This window comes from Cryptomeria japonica, chromosome 3 (genome assembly GCF_030272615.1).
Source record: "Cryptomeria japonica chromosome 3, Sugi_1.0, whole genome shotgun sequence".
NCBI lineage: Eukaryota > Viridiplantae > Streptophyta > Pinopsida > Cupressales > Cupressaceae > Cryptomeria > Cryptomeria japonica.
This window is the reverse complement of record NC_081407.1, coordinates 364,338,377-364,361,547: the sequence shown is the minus strand read 5'-3', so window position 1 is coordinate 364,361,547 and position 23,171 is coordinate 364,338,377. Positions and strand designations below refer to the sequence as shown.

General features: G+C 37.4%; 1 protein-coding gene across 1 annotated transcript in view; it reads left to right on the top strand.

Moving 5' to 3' along the window:
- The window catches only part of LOC131080021 (protein-tyrosine-phosphatase IBR5), a 67,761-nt gene that overhangs the window by 22,367 nt on the left and 22,223 nt on the right, over positions 1 to 23,171 (top strand). The window contains exon 2 of the mRNA XM_058018106.2: positions 18,941 to 19,040. Coding sequence (XP_057874089.1) covers positions 18,941 to 19,040 — 100 coding nt within the window. The remainder of the gene's footprint in view (positions 1 to 18,940; positions 19,041 to 23,171) is intronic.

The following is a 23,171-nucleotide window of genomic DNA, read 5'->3' as shown; positions in this document are numbered from 1 at the left end:
ACAATTTCAAGAGTTGGAAACTGGTAAGGAGGATAATTTAAGATATGTTTTGTCTTATCCCCAGAAAGAGTTAACAAAATGACACCTTGTAATAGCATTTTTTTAAACCAAGTAAAGGATGCATCAATCCGAAGATCAATTTTCTATTTGGCATCAACTAGATTTGCAAATAATTGATCAGTTTGGCCCAAAATTACACAGTTTCATGGATATCTCTTTGAATCAAAGTAGGAAAGTGAGCTTTCCATATATTAAGATGAGGATTAAAGGCATGGCATACATCTATGACCTTAAATGCAATGTTTTTTTCTGACATGATTTTATATCTTTTTGGTCCACTTTTGGGGTTCTCACATTTTGTAACGGATCTGATCAAGTTTTTTCTTGAAATATCATAGAATTCTTCTCTCATTTCATTGGATAACTTAGGATCCATGGGGTGGTCATCATAAAAATCAATGCTTGTTCTAGTAATCTCATTTTGTTGTATTCTCAGATTCTAAATAGTGCTCTTCAAAATGGTTAACATGAATTTCAGAAGCAGAACCATCCTTGCCACTAGCTAAATTATGGATGTCCTCACCTTTGTCTTAGAATTCATATTGAACTAAAACAAAGATTTGTCTATTGGGCTGTCAACATCTATATGAATATTGAATTGTATGGGAAAATTTGATTCGTTTTTCTTACTACTATCATCCTTGCATTTTGTGAATAGGCTTGTGAGATTATTGTCATCACCAATTTCATCAAATATGCTTCTTGCAATATGAATGCACTCCTCTTTTATCACTTGTTTGGGGCCAACACTAGATTCAATATTTGAAAAATGTGGTGAGCTATTGGTCTCTATATTATTATGGCATTGCACACCAAAAGTGCCAACTTGAATACGATAGTTCAGGTTGCCATCTCCAGAGCAAGAAGAATCAATGCCGCCATATTTGTTGGTATCAAGCTTAATAATTTTATTATCTGATCTACCCTTAGCACCTTGATCATCTTCCTAGCCAACAAATCATTTTGTTTAAGCATTAGTATTTCCTTTGGAAGCCACTTTAAAGTATATCGAAATAGAAGTTGTTTCCTTTCCATTTATTACATCAAGTGAGTGATGCAAATTTTGAATCCGGTTTCTATTGACAACACTTGTTTTTAATACAAGAGTATTTGGTAAAAAACTGATTCAATTAATGAATGATCAGACGATCATTAAATAGATTACAAAGATGTCAATGTTTCTAATAAGAAACATTTCATAACAGATGCAAAAAATAGAAACTCCTAATATTTACAATATATTACAAAATAGACCATTAAATTAACTGAATAAAGATATTATTCTAATACCCTCCCTTAATGTTCAGTTTGTCTACTACACCAAGTTGCCTCCTGAACTCAACGAACTTATCCGGATGTAGGGACTTGGTGAGGATATCTGCAGTCTGGTCCTTAGTAGGAACATACTGCAAATCCACGGATCCATCTTCAACCAGCTTGCGGATGAAGTGACAATGAAGCTCGACATGCTTGGGCCGCTCATGGAAGATTGGATTTTAGAGAGTTTCAACACCCCTTGATTGTCATAGAAGATGGGTGTAGGACCGGCTTGAGACAGCTGGATTTTTGAAAGCATCCGTCGAAGCCAAACTGCCTCACAAGCTGCTTTGACCGTTCCTTGATACTCAGCTTCCGTCGAGGAAAGAGCTACTGCCTGCTGCTTCGTATTGGTCCAAGTGATAGCACCGATGCCCAAACTGAAGACATACCCAGAAGTGGACTTCTGTCATCAACAGAGCTTGCCCAATCCGAATCTGTGAAATTGATGAGTTTGGGATCTTTGGTTTGTCCATAAATGATACCAAAATTTGAAGTGCCCTTGACATAGTGTAGGATCCGCCTCACTACAACCTAATGTTCTGATGTAGGAGTTGTCATGAAGCGGGATATGCAACTCACTGCAAAGCTCAGATCAGGTCTAGTGGAGGTGAGATAGCATTCAGAACTTGTCTAGCAGAGCCTTGACATATTTGGACTAAGAGATGAAGATGCCATGAGACTGCTGCCAAACCTCAACACCTAGGCAGTAGTGCAAAAGCCCGAGGTCGGTCATGTCAAACGACTAGCATAAATTTTGCTTGATTCTTTGAACCAAAGATGTCGAGCTGCTAGTGATGATCAAATCATCAACATAAATAACCAGAATGATGATATCATTGCCAGTATTCTTGACATACAAATTTGAGTCGGAAGGACTCCTCTTGAAGCCCCGATTTGTGAGGTACTTATCAATCTTCATGTACCATGCTCGAGGAGCCTGTTTTAGGCCATAGAGTGCTCTCACCAGTTTGAGGACTTGGTGTTTGTTACCGACAACCTTGAATCCTGAAGGTTGCATCATGTAGACCTCTTCTTTTAACTCACCATTCAGGAAGGTACTCTTGACGTCCATCTGATGGACCTTCCAGCCACACTGAGCTACCATGGCTAGAACTAATTTGATGGTGCTCATCTTTGTTGTCGGAGAAAAAGTCTCCTCATAATCATTTCCTTGACACTGAGTGAAGCCTTTGGCAACGAGACGAGCCTTGTACTTATCCAAAGTACCATCAGCCTTGTATTTGACCTTATAGAACCATTTGCATCCAATGGGTTTCTTCCCTGGAGGAAGATCTGACAAAATCCAAATGTTAGTTTTCTGCAAGCTCCGGTGCTCAATTGCCATCGCTTGTTCCCACTCAGGTATCCCTTTCGCCTTTGTGTATGTTTGAGGTGTTCATACACACTATGAATGTTGGCCATGAGAGAAAAATTGACATAATCGGGATGTTTGCTTGTCTTCTGAGCAATTCTACCCTCGATGAGCTCATCATCATGAAGATCAACAATTGTCTTAGCCCACCATTTAGGCGAGAGAGTAGAAGTGCCAACATCAGATGTAGGAGGTGCAATAGGATCAGGTTCATCAACAAAAGATCGGAGGAATCCTGAGGAAAGTTAGGTGGTGGAGCTGCGTGTCTAGGTGATCCTGCAGGAGAAGAAACTGGTGTAGGTGTAGGACTTGGAACAGCTGGAGCCCTCCCATCAGGTGGACCAAATGGAAGACGGACACCCAAGTCTGAAGACTTCAAATGTTGATCCTCAGAATCCAAAATTGGAGGAGAGAGCTGAAATGGCCCTCGTTCCTCATCAAAAACCACATCCCAACTAAAGATGACATGATATGTTTCAATGTCAACCAATCGGTAGGCTTTGTGATTATCACTATAGCTGATTATCATGAGTTTATGGCTCTTGGCATCCAACTTGGTGTGCTTAGCATTAGGGATCCAAACAAAAGCAGTGGAGCCAAAAACTTTCAGGTGATTGATTCTGGGCTTGCGGCCTGATCAGGCCTCTTCCAGTGTCTTCTTCTTCACAACCACAGTAGGAGATCGATTGAGAAGATAGACTGCAGTGTTAATTGCTCCAGTCAAAAATTTCTTCAAAACTTTCTTGTGTTCAAGCATAGACCGGGCCATTTCGATAATTGTGTGGTTTCTCCGCTCAACGACACAACTTTGGTTCAAGGGTGCAAGGTGTAGTGAGTTGGCGCTGTTGCCATGTTGTTCACAGAAATGGGAGAAGGCAGAAGAACAAAATTCTCCCCCATTATTAGACCGAAGAGTAATAATATGTTGACCAGATTCTTTTTCAACTAATGCTTTGAACTTTTGAAACACAACAAACACCTTTGATTTCTAATGAAGGAAATACACCTACATTTTTCTACTATAGTCATCAACAAAAAGAAGAAAATACCTGGACCCAGTAACAAAAGGAGTAGCCATAGGTTCACAGATATCAACATGGACAAGTTGTAGTACCTTAGAAGCTCTCTAGGAATCGCCATCCGAAAACGGAGTCCGATGTTGCTTGCCAGCCTGACATGCTCCGCAAACTCCGAGGTTTTGGGTTTGAATTTCTCGCAATCCGATGACAGGATCTTCTTGAACAAGCTGAGAAAGATAGTGCACATTCAAGTGCCCATAAAGTTGATGCTAGAGTTTACTAACAGAGGAGCGCTTCGCTGCCATGGCAAGCTCCTGAGAATCACCAGAATCAACTAGTCTGAATAGACCATGATCCTCAAGATCCATAGCAATAGTTGTTCGAGTCTCCCGATCAATGATACTGCACTGATGTGAACTGAAGGTCATGTCGAGCCGAGGAGGATGTCTCAGAATCTGACTAACTGAGAGAAGGTTGAGTTCCATTCCTGGAATATAGTACACATCAAGGAAAATTAATTTTCTCCCTCCAGACTGAATTTGCACATTGCCTTTTCCGGCAATGGTGTACTCTTCCCCTCCTCCAAAGATAACTGAATCTGAGTAAGGCTGAAAATCAGTGAACCAATCCCGACGATGAGTGAAGTGACGTGAGGCACCTGAATCAATATACTAGGTAGAGGATTTGACATGATTTGCAGGGCTTTTAGCCATGAAGGTGTAAAAGGCAGACTTGCTCCGCTCAGTGTGCTCCGCTACATATGCTTTCGGCTACGAACCACTTTGCTTAGCCTGTGCAGCCAAGTGTTTACGACACTCAAGCTTCATGTGACCAAATTTATGGCAGTAATTGCATTGAACATTTTTCTTCTTTGAACCTTTTGATGATGGAGCAGAGGGTTTCTACTGAGAAGATTGTGATTTGCCTTTATCCTTTTGAAAGGATTTCGCTGCAAATGCTTGTTCTGAAGAGGATGAGCCGTTACTGTTGCCGAACTGTTGCTTCCACCGATCCTGCTGCAGAAGTTTAGTGTAGAGATCAGCGAACTTCAGATCAACACTAGTTGAGGTGATCTTGAGAGTTTCGACAAAATGCTTGTAGGACTTTGGTAAGCTCTTCAAAGTGATCACAACCATGTCCTCCATTTTTTGGCCGATGGCTTCCAACTGGTCACATATTTCCTTTATCCGATTGAGATGATCCTGAAGGGATTTGCGCTCATCCATGACAATAGAGAAGAGAATATTTTTCATAAAGAAGGCTCTGCTCTTATCAGACGTCTCATGCAACATCTTGAGATGCTCCCATATCTCTCGGCAACAATTTTGCCAGAAGGTATTTGAGGAAGCTGATCGTCGATCATTGAGAGCTTGATGAGCATGACAGCTTCACGATTTTGCTCATCGAACTTGGTCTAATTAGGAGTGGCTGTAGAAGGACGTTGGACTTTGCCAAGAACCAACTGATCAATAATGCGATACTCGAAAATGGTGAGCATTCGTTGTTTCCAGGTATTGTAGTTTCTGCCGTTGAATTTCTGACTTCCCTTGAGCAAAATATTCATCAGAGATGCCATCAGGAAAAATGAGGTCAAAGCGGGTTGACCGAATGATGGCACGAATATTGAGGTAGAAGTTGTCAATGCATAAAATCGCGATGCATGCAAGAAAACAAAGGCAAAAAATTGGCATTGATTTCGAGGAGGAATGAAGAAATTTGTCGACACGGATCCCAATGTATGGATTTCTGAGCACCTAGAAAATTATGACAGGAACCCAAAAAAGTTTACGAAAAACCCAGAAAGATTCTGCAGGTTAATAATAATGCTGAATAAAAACAAAGGATTTAAAACAAAACCCTAGTTGACAAAACTTTGAAATCGCACGTGGAAATGGCATGAACAGAAAATCCTTGTTTTTGCAGACACTCCGTTGAGAAAATAATTGAGGGTTCGAAAAAACCCTAGGCGGCTACAAAGAAGGAAGAATTTGCAGAAATAAACCTTTGTCGCCAAAGAAAAATTGTGGGTCGCTGATGTGTGCCGTTGCAGATAGATGCGACAAAAAATTGCACCACGAAGGAAAATCACGATTTCGCACAGGTTGCAGATGCTTCTGTTGTGTGCAGAAAACACCAGAAAAACGCGATTTGCAGATAGACGGTCACTGAAAAATGTAGAAACCTTCTGTTGGACAAGAAAGAAATCGCACAGCCAAATAGAATACGAGCGACAAAGAAAATAAAAAATTTCATTGTGTAGGTTAACCAAATCGCGCGGTTCACACAGACACAAAAAAAATTTGCATTTTTTGGATTACCAAAAATGACCACAAAGATGTGTGACGGATCGTGTGGAGCAGATCGCGCAAACATACGAGAGAGCAAAGGTACAAAAAACCCTAGGTGGGTTTCAGAAAAAGATTGGAAATTTTTTTGAAAATTTTCACAAAGGTTAAAAAATTTTGGATTTCTTTTTCACTTATGCTCTGATACCATAATACAAGAGTATTTGGTAAAAAACTGATTCAATAATGAATGATCAGACGATCATTAAATAGATTACAAAGAGATCAATGTATCTAACAAGAAACAATTGATAACAGATGCAAAAAATAGAAACTCCCAATATTTACAATATATTACAAAATTGACCATTAAATTAACTGAATAAAGATATTATTCTAATAGTTTTGGACTTTTTTTCTGCTCTAGAAATGATAGTGGGACATAGGTCTATCATCAAATGGAACAAATGTTTGTTGTGTGCTATTGATCTAGTTTTTGGGAGCATTCATATTATTTTGCTTCATGTGGAGCATTTGACCCAACATGTCTATCATTTTATCAATCTTCTTTTCAAACTTATTTAAAATATCTGCCCCCAAAGGAGTTTTCCACTTTCTATCTGACACATTTACTTGTTTTGTCACTAATTTGCATATTAAAGAAGACTCACAGGCTGACAAGATCCAACTCTTATACCATTTGTAATGTCTCATTTGGAAAATTTTGTATATATCATGGTAATTTGGAGATGCGTCCACCTATGGATATAGGGCTGAAATTATCAGCCAAATCAGATTCACCTATTGTGGATGAGTCTTCATTTAGGCAACTAGTGGGCAGCCTCATCTATCTCACTCAAAGAAACGGGACTCAGACTCAGCAAGGCCGACTCGGACTCGGACTCGGGACTCGGCGTGAGACTCGGCTCCAGACTCAGCTGAACTCGTGAAAGTGAAAAACTCAAGAAATTTAGAGATTTTTAAAGGTTTAAAACTTGTTTTAGACACCCTTTATTGAATACACCTTAAAGACTCAAAAACATCATCAAACTCGGCTCATTTGATTACATACACAAGTATACATCAATCACATAAGCAGAAACGCCAATTGTAGCTGAAGAAAATAACAAACATAGATATATAAATATTGTCAAATGTATACAATATTACAAAACTCATGGAATAAAAAATCCATGTCATCATATGATCATCATCAAATGTTTCATACAAATACCAAAGGTAAATAGTAAATACTAAATACAACTACAAGTGTACAAGCCTATGGCTCAGAGGGCCGTGCATCCTCTTGCCCTAGCCCCCTGCGAAGGCATTTAAAGTAGGTCCTGGATGATTCAACAGCCATAGTCGCTCCATGTGACACCATGCCATGCTCACCAACATCAGGAACAACTGTGTCACTTTGAGTCTCAGTATTTCCTGTCTCTACTCATGCTCTCTGCTCCTCTGCCATGGCTACAGCCTCAGCCTCTATATCTACTTGGTCGATCCAATCAATGTCATCATCACTAAAGACAGCTGTAGGAGTCCCAGGAGCTGTCTGATTCTCATTGGCCCACTCTGCTTCAAGATCAACCTCATCTAGAATGATAGGAGAGATGTCAACTAATGCATTCTTTCTCATTCTCAGGCGGAGGTTGTAGTGAACAAAGACGAGATCATTCATCTTCTCCACATATAATCTATTGCGCCTCTTGGAGTGTATGTGCTCAAACATACTCCAATTGCGCTCACAACTTGATGCGCTGCATGGTTGGCTCAAGATGCGAATGGCCAACTTCTGAATATTTTGTGTCTCTGGGCCAAAAAAGCTTCACCAATGATCTGAGTTTGAAATGAGAAAAAAAGATAAAATCAGTCTCACTCATGAACTCATTTAACAAGTTACAATATAGTATTGAATAAAACTAAAATTAAGCCTTACAATTTATTTTTACTTGGCATCATAGTTGTCTTACCGTCTTTGGCGACAGGACGAGAGAAAGTCTCCCCTTGTGCATATGAGAACAACTGTAGCTCTCGAAAAAGGTCTATCTGAGAAGTACCAGCAGGTCCCATCTTCTCCATGATTGCATATAGCCCATTAAGGACCTCCACATCAGCCTTGAAAGAAGGGATAAAACGGAATGCCGGATTCAGATAATAGGCTGCCACATGGATGGGTCTATGAAGCTGATGATGCCATCTCCTATCAATGATCTCCCAAATGGGACCATACTTGCTCTCATCTCCTCCATAGACGAATCTGATGGCCTCCTTCGCCCTATCCATGCCCTCATATATATAGCCCATTGCGGGCTTATCTCCATCCGCAACTCGCAACAAAACCACCAAGGGCTTAACAAACTGCAAAATTGAAAATATTGTGTAATTTAGAAAAATGAGCAAATAAGAGAATACATATAAGAAGTTATAAAACATGAAGTTAAAATTTAAATTGTAGAATTTATAAAAAAATTACCTTCACTATCTCATCACAAGGGACCCAAAAGCCTTGCTCATCAAAAATGCAGTCTGCCATATCTTTCCCTGCTCATCAAAAATGCAGTCTGCCATATCTTTCCCTACATGGGTGGTAGCATAGGATGAGGAAGACCACTCCTCACCAACAATCATACGTTCTCAAGGCAGACTTAGACCTAAGCATGGACTGCAATGTGAGGAAGTTTGTGGCAAATCTTGTGATTCCTGGACGAGCTAACTCCTTCTGCTCTGTGTATTGTCTCATAAGAGCCAACACCCATGAATGATTATATACAAATTTGCAGACATTTCTTGCCCTTTCTACACATCTCTTGACCCATGGGATTTTTCCAATATCCTCCAACATGAGGTCAATGCAATGAGCAGCACATGGAGTCCAAACTATAGATGGGTGCCTCTCCATCAATAGTCTACCTGCAGCAACATAATTTGTTGCATTGTAAATTGTAATTAATGGAGGTACAAACTACAAGATAGTAATTAATTTGCAAACAAAATTAGTTTGTAATCAAAAGTTTACCCACAGCAACATAATTTGCTGCATTGTCGGTCACCACCTGTACCACGTTCTCCTCACCCACATCTTCAATCACCTCCTCTATCTGCTCACATAGGTAGGTGGCATTCTTGCAATGGGTGGAGGCATCAATGGACTTGATGAAAACGGTGCCCCCTGAAATAAAAAAATAAAGCTAGGTCAATGATCATTCAATAAACCATTAGATAACAAATAAAAAATTAAAGACTATATGAAACTAAAATTAATCAATCACTTGCGGAAGAAACTATCCGTCCAACCATCAGTCATGATGGTGCAACCTTTAGTGCTCCATATCTGGCGTTGTTCATCTAAATCCTTCTTCACATCATCCACCATTTGAGACAAAATGGGTCCCCTCAAATCACTCTCACTAGGGGCTTTGAACCCCGCCCCGTATATGGTAATGGCATCAACCATTTGTTGCCAATAAGGAGACCTGTCGCAAAGAAACTCAATGAGATAAGTTAAGTATAAAAATTCAATGAGATAAGTATAAAAATTAAAACAATCAAAGTTATCAAACATAAAAGTTAGTAAAACATTCACTTGGCTACAAAGAATAGAATACAGCTGTAGCTCCAAAACTTGCCAACTGCCATTTTAGCAGCATCATGGACCTCCTTGTTCCAATCCATGCCCTCAAGCGACAGTTGGGACCCAGGAGTAGTGCGAGGTACAAAGAAGGAATCCAACCTAAATTTACGAATCCTAGGTCCAATGGTAACACTCCCACTACAACTACTAGTGCTAGGAGCATGAGAAATGGCGGTGGCATTGCCACTTATAGAAGCAGAAGTAGAAATGGAAGCGCCAGCAGTAGCAAACTGAGTGGGACGATATGGAGGTAAGGAAGAAGGGCCTCCAACACAACCTAACTGTGTCCCTCTTCCTAAAACTGTTTCTCTCCCAATGGCCGCTTGATCCTCCTTTTGTTTCTTTTTCCTTTCAATTTCCTCAACCATTACATAACATTCACGTACAGCCTCAGGGACTGCTTTTAGGCATGGTTTGACATCATGTCCACGCACACCAGCAATATGGTATTTCAGCCTATATATACTTCCATGGAATATTGTTTTGCAAAACATACATTTTGTTTGTCCCTTTCCTTGCCCTGGAAAATCCTCATGATATTTCCAAGCAGGGTCCTTTCTAATGGGGGGTCTAGAAGCTGAAGTAGACATTTTAGGATAGTTTTGTGAAACTTGAAGTTTCACAAATAATAAAGTGAAGTTTGCTGCAATAAAACATTACAAATACAAAATAAAATTAATACATATTACATACATTCAAAAAAACTAAAGTAGGGTTTGTCAAACCGTACTTTAAAAAAAAAGAAATTTACAAACCCTACATAGTACAACACTACAACTACATACTACATGCTACATACAAACATACAAAAGATTTTGAAAGAAAACGTAAAACTTTCAAAATAAATGAATAGAAAATGGAATTTTTGCATACAAGAAACAAACTAATCTTCAAAAAAACAATCTTACCTTTTACAACAAGCTTGAAATGAGCTGCAAAGTCTTCTTATCCAACTCTTGATGCACCAAATTGAAACACAATGCAGCTCCAATGTGACAAATTGAAGAAAACTTGAGCTTCCTCCTTGCCGGTTTTTCTTCTATGCACCCTTGTTTTTCTTCCCAACTCACTTTACTCCTCCTTTTTTTGCAAGTGAATGAAATGAAAGTCACTTTTAGGGATAGAAGATAATTAACAAAGAAAAAACGGACTTTAAAAAACTGCAAAATTATTTTTTTTTGTGTTTTTCTTTTGGCTTGACGCCGGCTGAGTTTGGGGCTCGGGACTCACCGAGTTTGGCGAGTTTGGGCCAAACTCGCCAACTCGGCGAGTCTGAGTCTGAGTCCCTGGGACTCGCCAGGCCTGACTCGTACTCGGACTCACCGAGTTTGGGCGAGTCCCGTTTCTATGATCTCACCTGCCACTAGACTTGACATTAGTTATGGGTATGTTTTTCAGCTTGGGCACAGGTGTAGTCATATGGACAAGCAAAAAACAACAAGCAATAGCTTTGTCTTCGACTGGAGCAGAGTATTGGGGAACTGTTAAGGCAACATGTGAGGCAATTTGGCTACGTAGGATGCTTGCAGACATGCAAATGTCTCAACCAGGACCTAATTATAAACCCTGCGAACGATTTTCGAGGAAAAAATCATGAAAACCCTAAAAATGTCGCGCGGCAAAATACTAGACATCACGTGGCAAAAACCTGATTTTTGAGGAAAAAATCAAGCAAAACCCTCCCATGATTTTTGGTGGAAAAAATCAGAAAATCGACAAACAATTTTTCAGGAAAAAATCGTGAAAACCCTAGGACTTGTAGGACGAGGTTTGGTCTAAATCAATCTGATCAAGGCAACGGTATTTAAATATCGTCAATATGGGTTGTTTCCAGGTGTTGTTGCAACTGTTGAACTTCTGACTTTGTTCCAACATGATGTTGGTCAAAGATGCCATCACAAAAACCGAGGTTGAACGTGGTCAACCTAGTGAAGGTAGGAGACAGAAGAAGCTGATTAAAAAATCAAAATAGAAGTAGCTTCAAAATGAATTTGAAACCTCGGACTGGAATTCGAGGCATGAATCCCAATGCATGAATTTCGAGGTTTGCTAAAAAAACCCAGAAATTAAAATTTCCTCCAAATTTAAAACTTTAATTTTTTTGAAAAAAATCAGAAAAATAATAATCTGCAGAAAATAATCAGCCAAAAAAAGATTCTGGCACAAATCCCGAGGGACAATTTTTGACATGGAACCCAAGGTTCGAGATTCTGGAAAACTTAGAACAATCTGCAAAAAAAGTGATTTTTTTGAAACAAATCAGAAAAATAATCTGCAGAAAATTGAGTAAAAAATAATTAGGGCAAAGTTAGGAGAGCTGGCCCACGATTTTCAGCCGGCGCCAAAAAAAAAACTAGCCATGTATTCGGAAAACACTAAACCAGAAAGAAACCCACGATTTTCAGAAACCGGCAGAAAATAGCACAAAAGGACCACTAAAAATCGTGGTGCCACAAGGAAAACCACTGAAGCCCTAGCCGTTTTTTAAGAAAATCACGATAAGCTGAAACATGTCGGAAAAATTCCCAATGAAAATCGCGCCTTCGGTAAAAAAAAAGAGACCCACAATGCCGAAAATTGCACGGCTAAAATTGTGCCAAAAAATTTGACGAAAAACCGTTAGAAATAACTCGAAAATCGCGTTAAACGCTCCCTGGAACCCGTGAAATCCGCACACAAAAAAAACCTTGTCACCGAATCAGATCGCACATGGAACGGAAGACGCATATGAAAAACGCGCCCAAAAAAATGAAAATCGCGCGGGAGTTGCGTGAAATCCGCAGGAAAAAGCTCGTCGAAAAAAAAAACCGCTGCTGTGCAAAGAAAACATTGCTGGAAAACATAGAATTCATAGTCGCCCGAAAATCCTAGGCGGGCCAAAGAAAACACAAACGCTACCCTGCAAAAATTGGGTGCCCTAAAATATTCTGTGCCAAAACCCTAGCCGGAACCAGAAATAAGTCTTCACCCAGAAAGAGATTTAAAAAAAAAAAAAGATTTAAAAAAACTCTTTAAAAAAATTCTGGAAACCTCCACAAACTTTTTATTAAAAAATTCGCCAAACTCTAAAAATACCCATTGATCCGCTCCGATACCGTGAAAAAGTGATTGCTCAAATAATTGGATTATCTATTCAACGATATACAACCGTATATAAAGAGTTTACAAGGCGACATTCTAAATTAAGAACTAGTCGTTTAAGTGAAAGCTAGAAAGCTAAATAGCTAAATAAAGCTGAAAAGCTTAAAACTAAAAAGCGAACTATGCGTTCTTATTAAAAGAAGCAATAGTTGACTAATAACTAACTAAATAACCATTAATAGAACCACAAAAGAAGGTAACTGACTAAAAGAATTAATTATTCTAATAGTCTCCAATACCGGAGATGTTTCAGAAACATCCCGAAGCATAGGGTTCTTTTGGCCGTCATCTCCCATTGTCTCCGAAGTCTCCCAACCAGAAATTGATGTCTCTTGCTAGAAAACTTAGGGCAAAATGCATTAAAAGGCAAAAAAGGACGGCAAATAAATAAAATAAACCTGCATAATGTTTCATGCTGATATTTTTGACGATACACAAATCCATGCAAAGTTATCGTGACTAGATCTACAGTTGTATGACTGATTTCTTGTCATTGTAATGGTCTAAAGAAAAATTGCCTTTACTATTTACTGTTCTTGTATGATGGATTTACTGTTCTTGTTTTCAAAGTTCTATGTCATGATATTTTCTGGGAATTATTAAAGTATTTAAAAAAAATGGGGTCTTCAAGTACACATGTCTCCTATTTTTGAAAACTAGCTGTACCAGTACTGGTACTGGTCTCTGGTGTCTCCAAGTATCACCATCTGCTGGTAACTAAAGTATATATCAAACCCCAAGCACACAATTATGATAATTTTTTTCTTAATTAATAAATAAACAATTAATATTATTGCTTATGGACGAAATTGATTCAGAAATTTAGTTAAAATGTTAGATTCTTTATTAGATATTATATCTAAAATTCTGCTCAAAGAATTCGGACTTATCTTCAGCATTGGCTAATAAGTCAACTTTAAATTTGCAACAAGTTACAATTAATTGGAATGTCTTTGAAAGGTCTCCAAAACTGTATGCTAGTTATTGACAACAATTCTAATCTGACACAAAACTTTGATGCAATCTTTGGGTGAGATTGCCCAAGATCTGAATCAGGGCTTGTCCTCTGATTTATAAATGGATTTTTGAGGGATTCAATCCTCTAATTTCAGACCTTAAAGGGTTTGGTCCTTGGATCAGATTGAACTGCAGTTTCATGTTCCTAAGGAGTAATATTCAGTTAGTAAAAGATGTATTCCATTCATATATTCTTCCTTCTCCTTGGTTGGTCTTCTTTATATAACTTTTTTCTTTGATGGACATATTTTTTCACATGCCCCAAAACCTTAATTAAAACTTAAACTTTAATTTTATTTAGTTTTCTATTAATTTACCTTTCTTAAAAGAAATCGTAGGGACTTTTAACAGGGGTTATTACACTTGTATTCCAAAAGAAGGTTACAGTAATGGGCAACACAAGAGGTACAAAAATGTGATGGATGCCTGCCCTAAAGCAGTTTCCCCATTGTCATGCATGTTTTTGCATTATTGGTTACACCTAACACAATCTCCTCTAGCATAAAACTAATTTTTTTGCATTCTTTATTTTATTAGAGGTACCCATGGACCTTAAAAACATTATTTCACCATTCAAATTGCTAAAAAGTTGATAGAGGGTGTGGTTTCTTCCATCTACCCACCCATTTGAAAGTATGATGCATCCAAACTTGCATCATTGCTTCATTTGTTCTTCTAAAACTGATTTTGCATGTGTGACAACATTCTAGAGCAACTGTTCACATAAGTCATGGGGAGAGGATTCTTTGTATCTTTTTCTAGCAATTGTTATGTGGTGTTTAAATACTCCCAAGTATGGGCTTTTTGCCACATTGGAAGGAAGGTTGTTTTACATTGAATTATTTTGGGTATAGCAGCTACTAGTGTTGATTTTATCACAAATAATTAGCTGGTCAAACGAGCAACAAGATATAAGATGACATTGAAAATGGTCCATAAGAATTTTTCATATAAGAAATCTTTTGGCGTCATCAAACAAACCAGTGACTAGGACTAAATATAAAAACATCAACCGTTGATTTGGGAATTCTAGCTACTATCTTATAAAAATTCTTTTATGCCCAATTGGAAGGAAGGTTGTTTTAATACTAAAATTAACGCAAGCCTTATTTGCTTCCTTGTGCATCTCCTTGTTTCATGTTGTATTTTTGAAGTAAATGTTGTGAGCTAGGCATGCTTCGAGATATTAAAAAGAATTTGTCATTGGGCTTTGCTTGAGCTAGACAAGGTTGATATGCTATGAATTCATGGATTACAACCAACACCACATTCTCTATTGTATCCACCATTGTTTTAATTGGCAAGTTGAGATTAATGGCTACTACTATGGTCACATGTGTTCGCCATCTCTAATTTATTTTTACCCAACGATGCAAGGGCTGCTTGCTTCTGTCATTGTGCCTTATCCATGGGATTGGGTCATGGACTAACATTGTAGCTAGGCATGCATGCAAGAACCTTATTGTCGAATTTTACTTGAGGCCTATGCCACAGGGTTCAATGAATTTGATCCATGAAATTTGAAATCCTACGAATTTTTAAAAAACCCCCAAAATTTGTTCAGTCTGCCCTAAAATTTGTACAGTAAATGGGTTAGGGATTTTTCAATAAAAATGCATATTAAAAATAAGAGCTTCCTTGATGGGTTTTTCTATTCATAGACGTTTGGCATCCTTGCTTGTGCTTGAGAAGCTATGCATCATTGTTGGATCCATGACGCCGTGACCGAGATGGTTAGTTCGGGACTCGGGCTCTTCTTTCACTAGGATAAAACATTGAATTATTTTGGGTATGGCAGCTACTAGTGTTGATGTTATCACAAATAATTAGTTGGTCAAACAAGCAACAAGATATAAGATGACATTGAAAATGGTCCATAAGAATTTTTCATATAAGAAATCTTTTGGCATTATCAAACATACTAGTGACTAGGACTAAATATAAAAAGATCAACTGTTGATTTGGGAATTCTAGCTATACTATCTTTTAGAAGAAAATAATAATATGAGGGTTTCATTTTATTTTTCATTTGTTTTCATTTTTTGTTCTTTTTTCTTTATTGTTGTATTAGTTTTTTAATAAAATTCTATATATTAAAATATTGATAATATTTAATATAAATTATTAATTATTAATATATTAAATTGAATATATTTAGTATTTGAATAAATTGCCATATATGATTATTATTAAAATTGATATAAGATATAGTTTTTTATGACTACTTGAAATTAATAATAGAATCATTAAATTGTGATTAGTGTGTAAATTTTTTTTTTTTAAGGGCAAGCGCTTTTGATTGGAGCTATGAACTAGTGAGATCACATGGGAGGACCTCATCTCCATGTCATGAGCCAAGGCATCCTCGATGAAGCCCCTGTACGGCTTGAGAGCACCAACCGTCATTTCCATTGGCCAACGAACAAAGACAAACCATTGATCGAGCCGCTGACAGTGAGAGCCGACATCAAACTTTACCCTACATCTGTGCTAGGCCTTCCTCGCGGTACGCACTACTAGATTGGTCTGTTGGCACTAGTGGGGCGGAGAAGATGTTTTTTCCGAGATGGGGGACCTACGGACAATCATAGTTAGCGGGGGGCGGGATAAACCTCCACCTCACCGTACTGCCAAGCTTGGACGACACGGCGTGAGGCTCGAGGGTTTCGACCCCGAGACCTCCACTCGGAGGTGCGTAGCCTACAACCGCTGCGATACGGGGACAACCCCGTGGTTAGTGTGTAAATTATTTACTATTTAAATATATATATATATATATATATATATATATATATATATATATATTTTAATGCCTGGTAAACTTATTAACGTGACCAGTGATGCTGGCATGACACACCCTCCGACTCCACGTGAATTGCTTTTGACCCGGAGCTATGAACCAGTGAAGCCACAAACGGGGGACCTCATCCCCCCACTCACTTGATCAAACCCGTGAGCTCAACGACCCATTGATAGCACAATGCATGTGAGCTTAATGACCCATCGAAAGCACAATGCATGTGAGCTCAATGGCCCAACAGGGATTTGAACCTTGGTGGCCGCTTCACCAACGAAGTGTTTTAACCGCGACACTACATGTCCGAAGACTAATATTTAAGTATTTAATATAAATGTTTAATTATTAATATATTTAATTTAATTGATTAATTATTAATATATTCAATTGAATATAATTAGTACTTGTAATATTTAAATAAAAAAGTTTAAACATATTTATATATTAATATTCTTAAATTTATATAAGGCGAATTTAATCACGATTTGTTTTTTCAATTTTTTTTCTCTTTGCCGAACTTCATCCGAATTTTATTGTTGCCAAACTTGAACACAAACTTGAACCTTATGACAGCTTGAGACTATTGATGCCTTTAGGAACCTTTTTTCTACAAAAGTTGCACATAACACTATTTGGAATGGTGTGTGTGTGTGCCATGTTTCCAATCTGTATCCTTTGGTTGGCTTCCACTTCTCGATGTTGATGCCATTGTATGTTAACCTAGCATTCATAAAATTAGAAAAATAATTTTAAATGCAGCATGTGTAAGTAAAAAAATTATCTAAAATTTAAAAATATTAATTTGAGCTCAACATAAAATTTATATTAACATAAAATACATTTCAAATGTAATTGAATAGTGATAGTTTTTAATTGTTTAAGCAAAATAATAATTTGTGTACCCTAAATGTAAACCCTAAGAAAAAAACAGCAATTTCTTTTATAAACAATAACTTAATCATTGTTAAAATTTATGCAAATTGAATTCAATGCATTCAAAAAATGTTAAAAAGTACAACATCCTGGAAATAAATTACATTCTTGTAATGCTTGGAAAGGAAAGAAAATAATTCTGACTCGGAATCTAAAATTTCACAAATTTACCGCTCAAATCTACTCCAAATTTACCCCTATTCACTAATGAAAACTTGCAAACTCTGTGTGAGCAAATGGCACGGGCAAATATGCTTAAAAAGACCCAAAGAACCGCAGAATTTTTAGTGTATTGTGTGCATTTTTTCTGTATATTTTTGGCCATGTATACAGTCATCCTGCTTCCAGCAAGTCTGTGTGGCAGGCTTGCCGGACACCTACTGTTCTGTGTTGCAAATTCAAGAGCAAGTAGCTCATTTCCATGACACTCTTTTGAGTACTCTCCTGTTCTGTGAGACCATTCCTCAAAGAATGGAAATTATTCAGAAGATTCAATGTGACCGACTTGTGTGGTTGAACACTAATAGTAGTATGCCAATTCTATATATAATTATCTAACCAGAATGGATTTGTATTTTAGGCATTTATACTTTTGAGGAGCATTCTGATTTTCAACTTAACTGTCTGCAAGGTTTATTATAATACACATATGTAATGGCTTGTTATTTGAGAGACTCGGAATATTTTTTTTCAAATTGTAGTCGCTTCAAGTTTAAAAGATGGGAAATCATTTTTGCTTATTTGCCAATCTTATGTCTATATCATGTTCTTTGATGACATAAGTCTCTTCCCATTTCTTAAATGTCACTTGCCACCTTCCTTCCTTTTATGTCCTTTAGTTCAAGTGGTTACTGGCTAGTAATTATTGTTGGGAGTTTGATTTTTCAGTCCATTTTTAAAGCTGAGAAGAAAGCTTTTAGTGAAATTCCTGACAGTTTCTGTTTTGAGTAAGGTATCAAAAGCTAGAATAAACCATGCTGGAGCAGTTGGGCGCTTTGATTTTCTAAAATTTGATATCAAATGTTGTCTGTTGACAGTATTTTTTTTGTCTTTTAATTTGGTTTGTGCTACTTAGCTATCTCAACAAATTCTGTTTGATTTTAAAATCTGTTGTACACATTTTTCCTTTATGGACCCTTATTTTGTTTTTTTAAATGAAATGTGAGTTCATGGGCGATCTCTTCATCAATATTCAATTCTTTCGTCAATCTTTGAGCTTACATTTTTTTATAAGATCTGGGGGGTCTGAGTTTTCCATGTTAATAATTTTATCATTCTCTATTCAGTTAAAATTTTAATATAGAATTTGATCCAGCATAGTCATTTAATCTATTTATTTTTCTGGTTTTATATTTGCAGACAGTGCCTGCTTGCCAAAATCTTTATAAAAATTCTTTTACTTATCACTGCCTCAAAGAAGAGCAAACCTTACCTTTCAACGAAGCTGTTGAATTCATTGGTATGTCAATTGACCTTTTGCTCTAAATTATATTTTTGATTATGTTGAACAAGGCTGGCGACATCTTGCTTTCTAGGCTTGTTTCTGCTAGGAAATATTTAACTAACACATATTCCTTTCCTATGTTTGTAATATGGATGCATTTTTGAAACTATGATGAAAATCATATTCAATTCTTGAGTAAAGGTGCTCAACACCATCCTTTTTGATCCACTTGAACAAATGTGTATGTTTTGTTTGCTAGGTTTACTTCTTATGCCTTTTATCCAGGTTCATGTTATGTGGAGAAATGTTTTTGATAGCTGGTTGTTGAGTAGAGGTGTTCACAAAAAAATCATCATGTCCGATCCAGATTAACAAAGCTGCTTGTCTCTGTTTCTTGTTTTTTTGTTGAGCACAAGATATATTTTGATCATCAAAAAAGGGCTGAAGTCCCATCAATTACATTAAATGTAGCTTGATAACAATGACACAACAGATGCTACCCTTCCTCCTAATTACCTTGCTAGGGTAGAGCATTTGGCTTTGTTAATATTGAAATACCAATTATACTAATAGGAGAAGTCATAAGTCTACTAATCCTCTGACTTAAGATCTCATAATTATTATTCATTACATGTATAGCTCCACAGGATAGAACCTCTTGCTTTAGCAATATAGAAATACCAAATTGAAGTCTAGACTAACAGGAGAAATCATAATAATTCTACTAATCTTTGACTTATGTTCCATAATTTTATTTTGCTATCTGCATTTTAGGACCCTCACAATCGATCTTCCCATAAAACTTATTATAGGTCACTTCCTGGAAAATTTCAAACCATAAATCTTTCCATCGGATCATGAAAAGAGAAGTTTTTGTTCATGGAATTTGATGTATGAATGACATCATCAACACTAATGCCCTTCAGTTTTGCTTGCCCTTAATCTTTCTGCTTGCTAAAGCCTCCTGATTATCATTGCACTGAACAAAGTAACACTGGCCTGGGATTCCTCAGGAGTTTTCTTATCCTTGTTAGCTTTCATCATCTTTTGCAAAGGTGGCTCCACATCATCTAGTGGATTGTTGAGATCAATGTCTAGAGTCTAGACTCCTTTTAAAAACTTGGTACACTTGAATTAATCACTCCTCAAGTGCTTCTGGAATGATAGAAAATCTTTTTTGGATTCTTGACATTTAGTGCCAATTTTTCCAGAGATAAGTTCAGACTCTTGGTTTTCAGCATTGTGAATTCCATCAGAGCTAATATTACCCATCTTGTTGACACCTCATTACCTTTCCCACAAATAGCAGTAACTCCTTTGTGAGAAAGAGATTGAGTGACTGATGTGTGTAAGAATCTCTGGATGATGATTGAAATCTCTCAAAAGATATTGCTGCTCCATACTGGCAGTAGCATTGACATGGTGAGATATGTTTGCTACCAGGATTCTAAACTTAATATTGCGAGAGGACAATTCCTGGCATCCTGAAAAGATTCTTAATGTATATTCTTGTTAGGTTCCTTGTCTAGATTTGTCTGGACATACTGATGGTAAAAGAATGCCCTTGCATAGAAATACTATCATCTGTGCAAGGACGCAAACACTCATGGCCATCATATAAAGATGAATCAAGACTAGAATGATGTGAGTGGAGGGCCATGAAGTAGAATAAAGAAGACAGGCAGAAGAAAAAAATCATACAGCAGTAACACTGATTATCATCATTGTTATGGAGCAAAATGCCATTCTTTCAGAATAATAAGGGACACTGCTGAATAGTAGAACTGAGATAAGGCAGTCAGAAAAGGATAACCACAAAACAAAGAAGTCAAAATCTGGAATGATTCTTTAAAACAGCTCCTATCCACCATCCTAATCCACATAAGAAAGTACATGGCGCCAGCCGGAAAGACAGATCTCTGCAAAATGCAAACAAAAAAAGAAAAGAAAATAAAAACGGAAAAGAGACTTTCCTACATAAATATGGAAAACAAGGATGTTTCTAACACAACTATCTAAGATAGGCCCAGACAAAAACAAAGCAAGCACATCTAATCCAGAATCAACTCTGCAATAATTCTATAGATTGTGGAAACTTGATATCATTAAAAGCAAGCACATGCCAAGCAGATAACAAAGAAAAGGTAGCAAGACACCAAGAAAATATAAGGTTTCTGTCATGTCCCCATTTTGAAATAGGATTTAATAATAAATAATAATAGACATAAAATATAATATAATTAAAATGTAATCAAGTCAATGAATGGTCAAAGGCATGGAATGAAGAGTTGTGATTCTCTCGAACATGAGATGTAAGAGGGAGAAGAGATCATTTGAAAAGCGATAAGGAGGCGGGGAAGAAATGAATGAAGCATGGGAATCAAGGAAGGATTAATGGAGGAAGAAAGGAATGGGAAGTAGATAAGGTTGTGTCTCTTTCAAAGGGCAGGAATTATGAAGGGTGGTACTATTTTAAAGGATGCTAGTTGTGAAAGGTTGTGTCTCTTGCCAAGGGACAGGCATGATGAAGAGACGTGACCTCTCCCTCACATGGGAAGATATAAAGGGAAGAAGGTTCATTTGAGGAAGACATGGAAGGGAGATCAATTTGGAGAATAATATATTATTCTTAAAAGCAGCAATGAAAAGTGGTGACTTAATTGCTATGAAAGATGGTGCCTCAATTCCTATGGAAGGTGGTGACTCTTCCACCAATAAAGTATAAAGGAGAGATCATATAAAGGAAGGGCAGGATAAAAAAAGGGAATTCAATAAGCATGATCGAAAAAGATTAGATTTTGGCATTCATAAGAAATCAAAGTATGCAGTAGTACGATTCAATACTGTAGTTTGGTATGAGTTTCTTATACTTGCATAGTGAACTATATATATATATATACACACACACACACACCTGCACACTGCTGATTAATAATGTACTACTGTTTATGACTGCTAACATAGCATAATGAGTATTGGTATCTGCTCATTACTGATTAATGATATGCTACTGTTTATGTCTGATTATTATATGTAGGATACATGCATAATATTAGAATTCTTTATATGTTCTGAATGATTATTAAAGTCAGCCATGGTAGAGGAAATGAGGGATTACAAGAGGGGTACAGCGATGGGGTACTCTTCTAGGTATGCCACCTCGTGGTGGTGACCAAATGGTCCCATGAGGCCGAGGGGGTACAAAGGTCACTGCCTTTGGGCTTAGAAGAGATGGGCTTTCGAGGCATCCTGTTGTGAATACACTTTATCCCTCTATCATGGTGAAGTAACACATCAAGGAGTTCAATCATAGGAAGTGGGAAATGGATGGCAAGATGAGGGGATAGGGTATAGGGTATAGGGCACCTCGCTAGGTACACCATCTCATATAGATGGCACGAGCCACATGAGGCCAAGAGGGATGGTATATCCACTCTTGGGCCTAGGGTAGAGGATCTCTAAGACACCCTATCAAGCCACCTTATCCTAGCTTCCCTTTGGTCGAATTTCCCCAATAAGTTGAGGTATCTTATGATTAAGTTTATGCCCCTAACCCTAGTAGGAAAGTTACTTGGAATCATGATTTTAGGGCCAAAATTAGGGTATTTACAAAAAGTGACATTACAGTCTCCAAGTAAATAGATCAACAAACCGGTCTGATAACCAAGTAGGAAAACACATAATTGCTGTAAATCTATCAATGATCTTGATAGTGATTATTCCAATCTCACCCAAGTACCAAATCCACACTGATAAATCATAAATCATATAAACAACCCATTCCAAAGAAGAGAGATTGAAGGATGGTGACTTTTAAATCTCTATGTAGCTAGTTGCTATTGCAACCTCCTTGAGAGGGAATATGGAGAGGTAAATTACCCACATCTTTATTCCTTTGCCATGTCAACTTGAGAGCACTTAAAGCAGCTCTTCACGGGAAGGTTTTTTTGTTACAATCCGTGGTGATTTGAAGAGATGACATAATAATTACATCTTTTTTAACAGTTTTGTTCAGTTAAACAAAATCTTTGACCTTTTTCTCATACTCAATGACCACCTTTTTAGAGGTCACACCTAGGTTTGCCAGGTAATTTTTGCCCTTACCAGTAGCAATGAACAAAAAGAATTTCCTCAAAAAAGACCTTT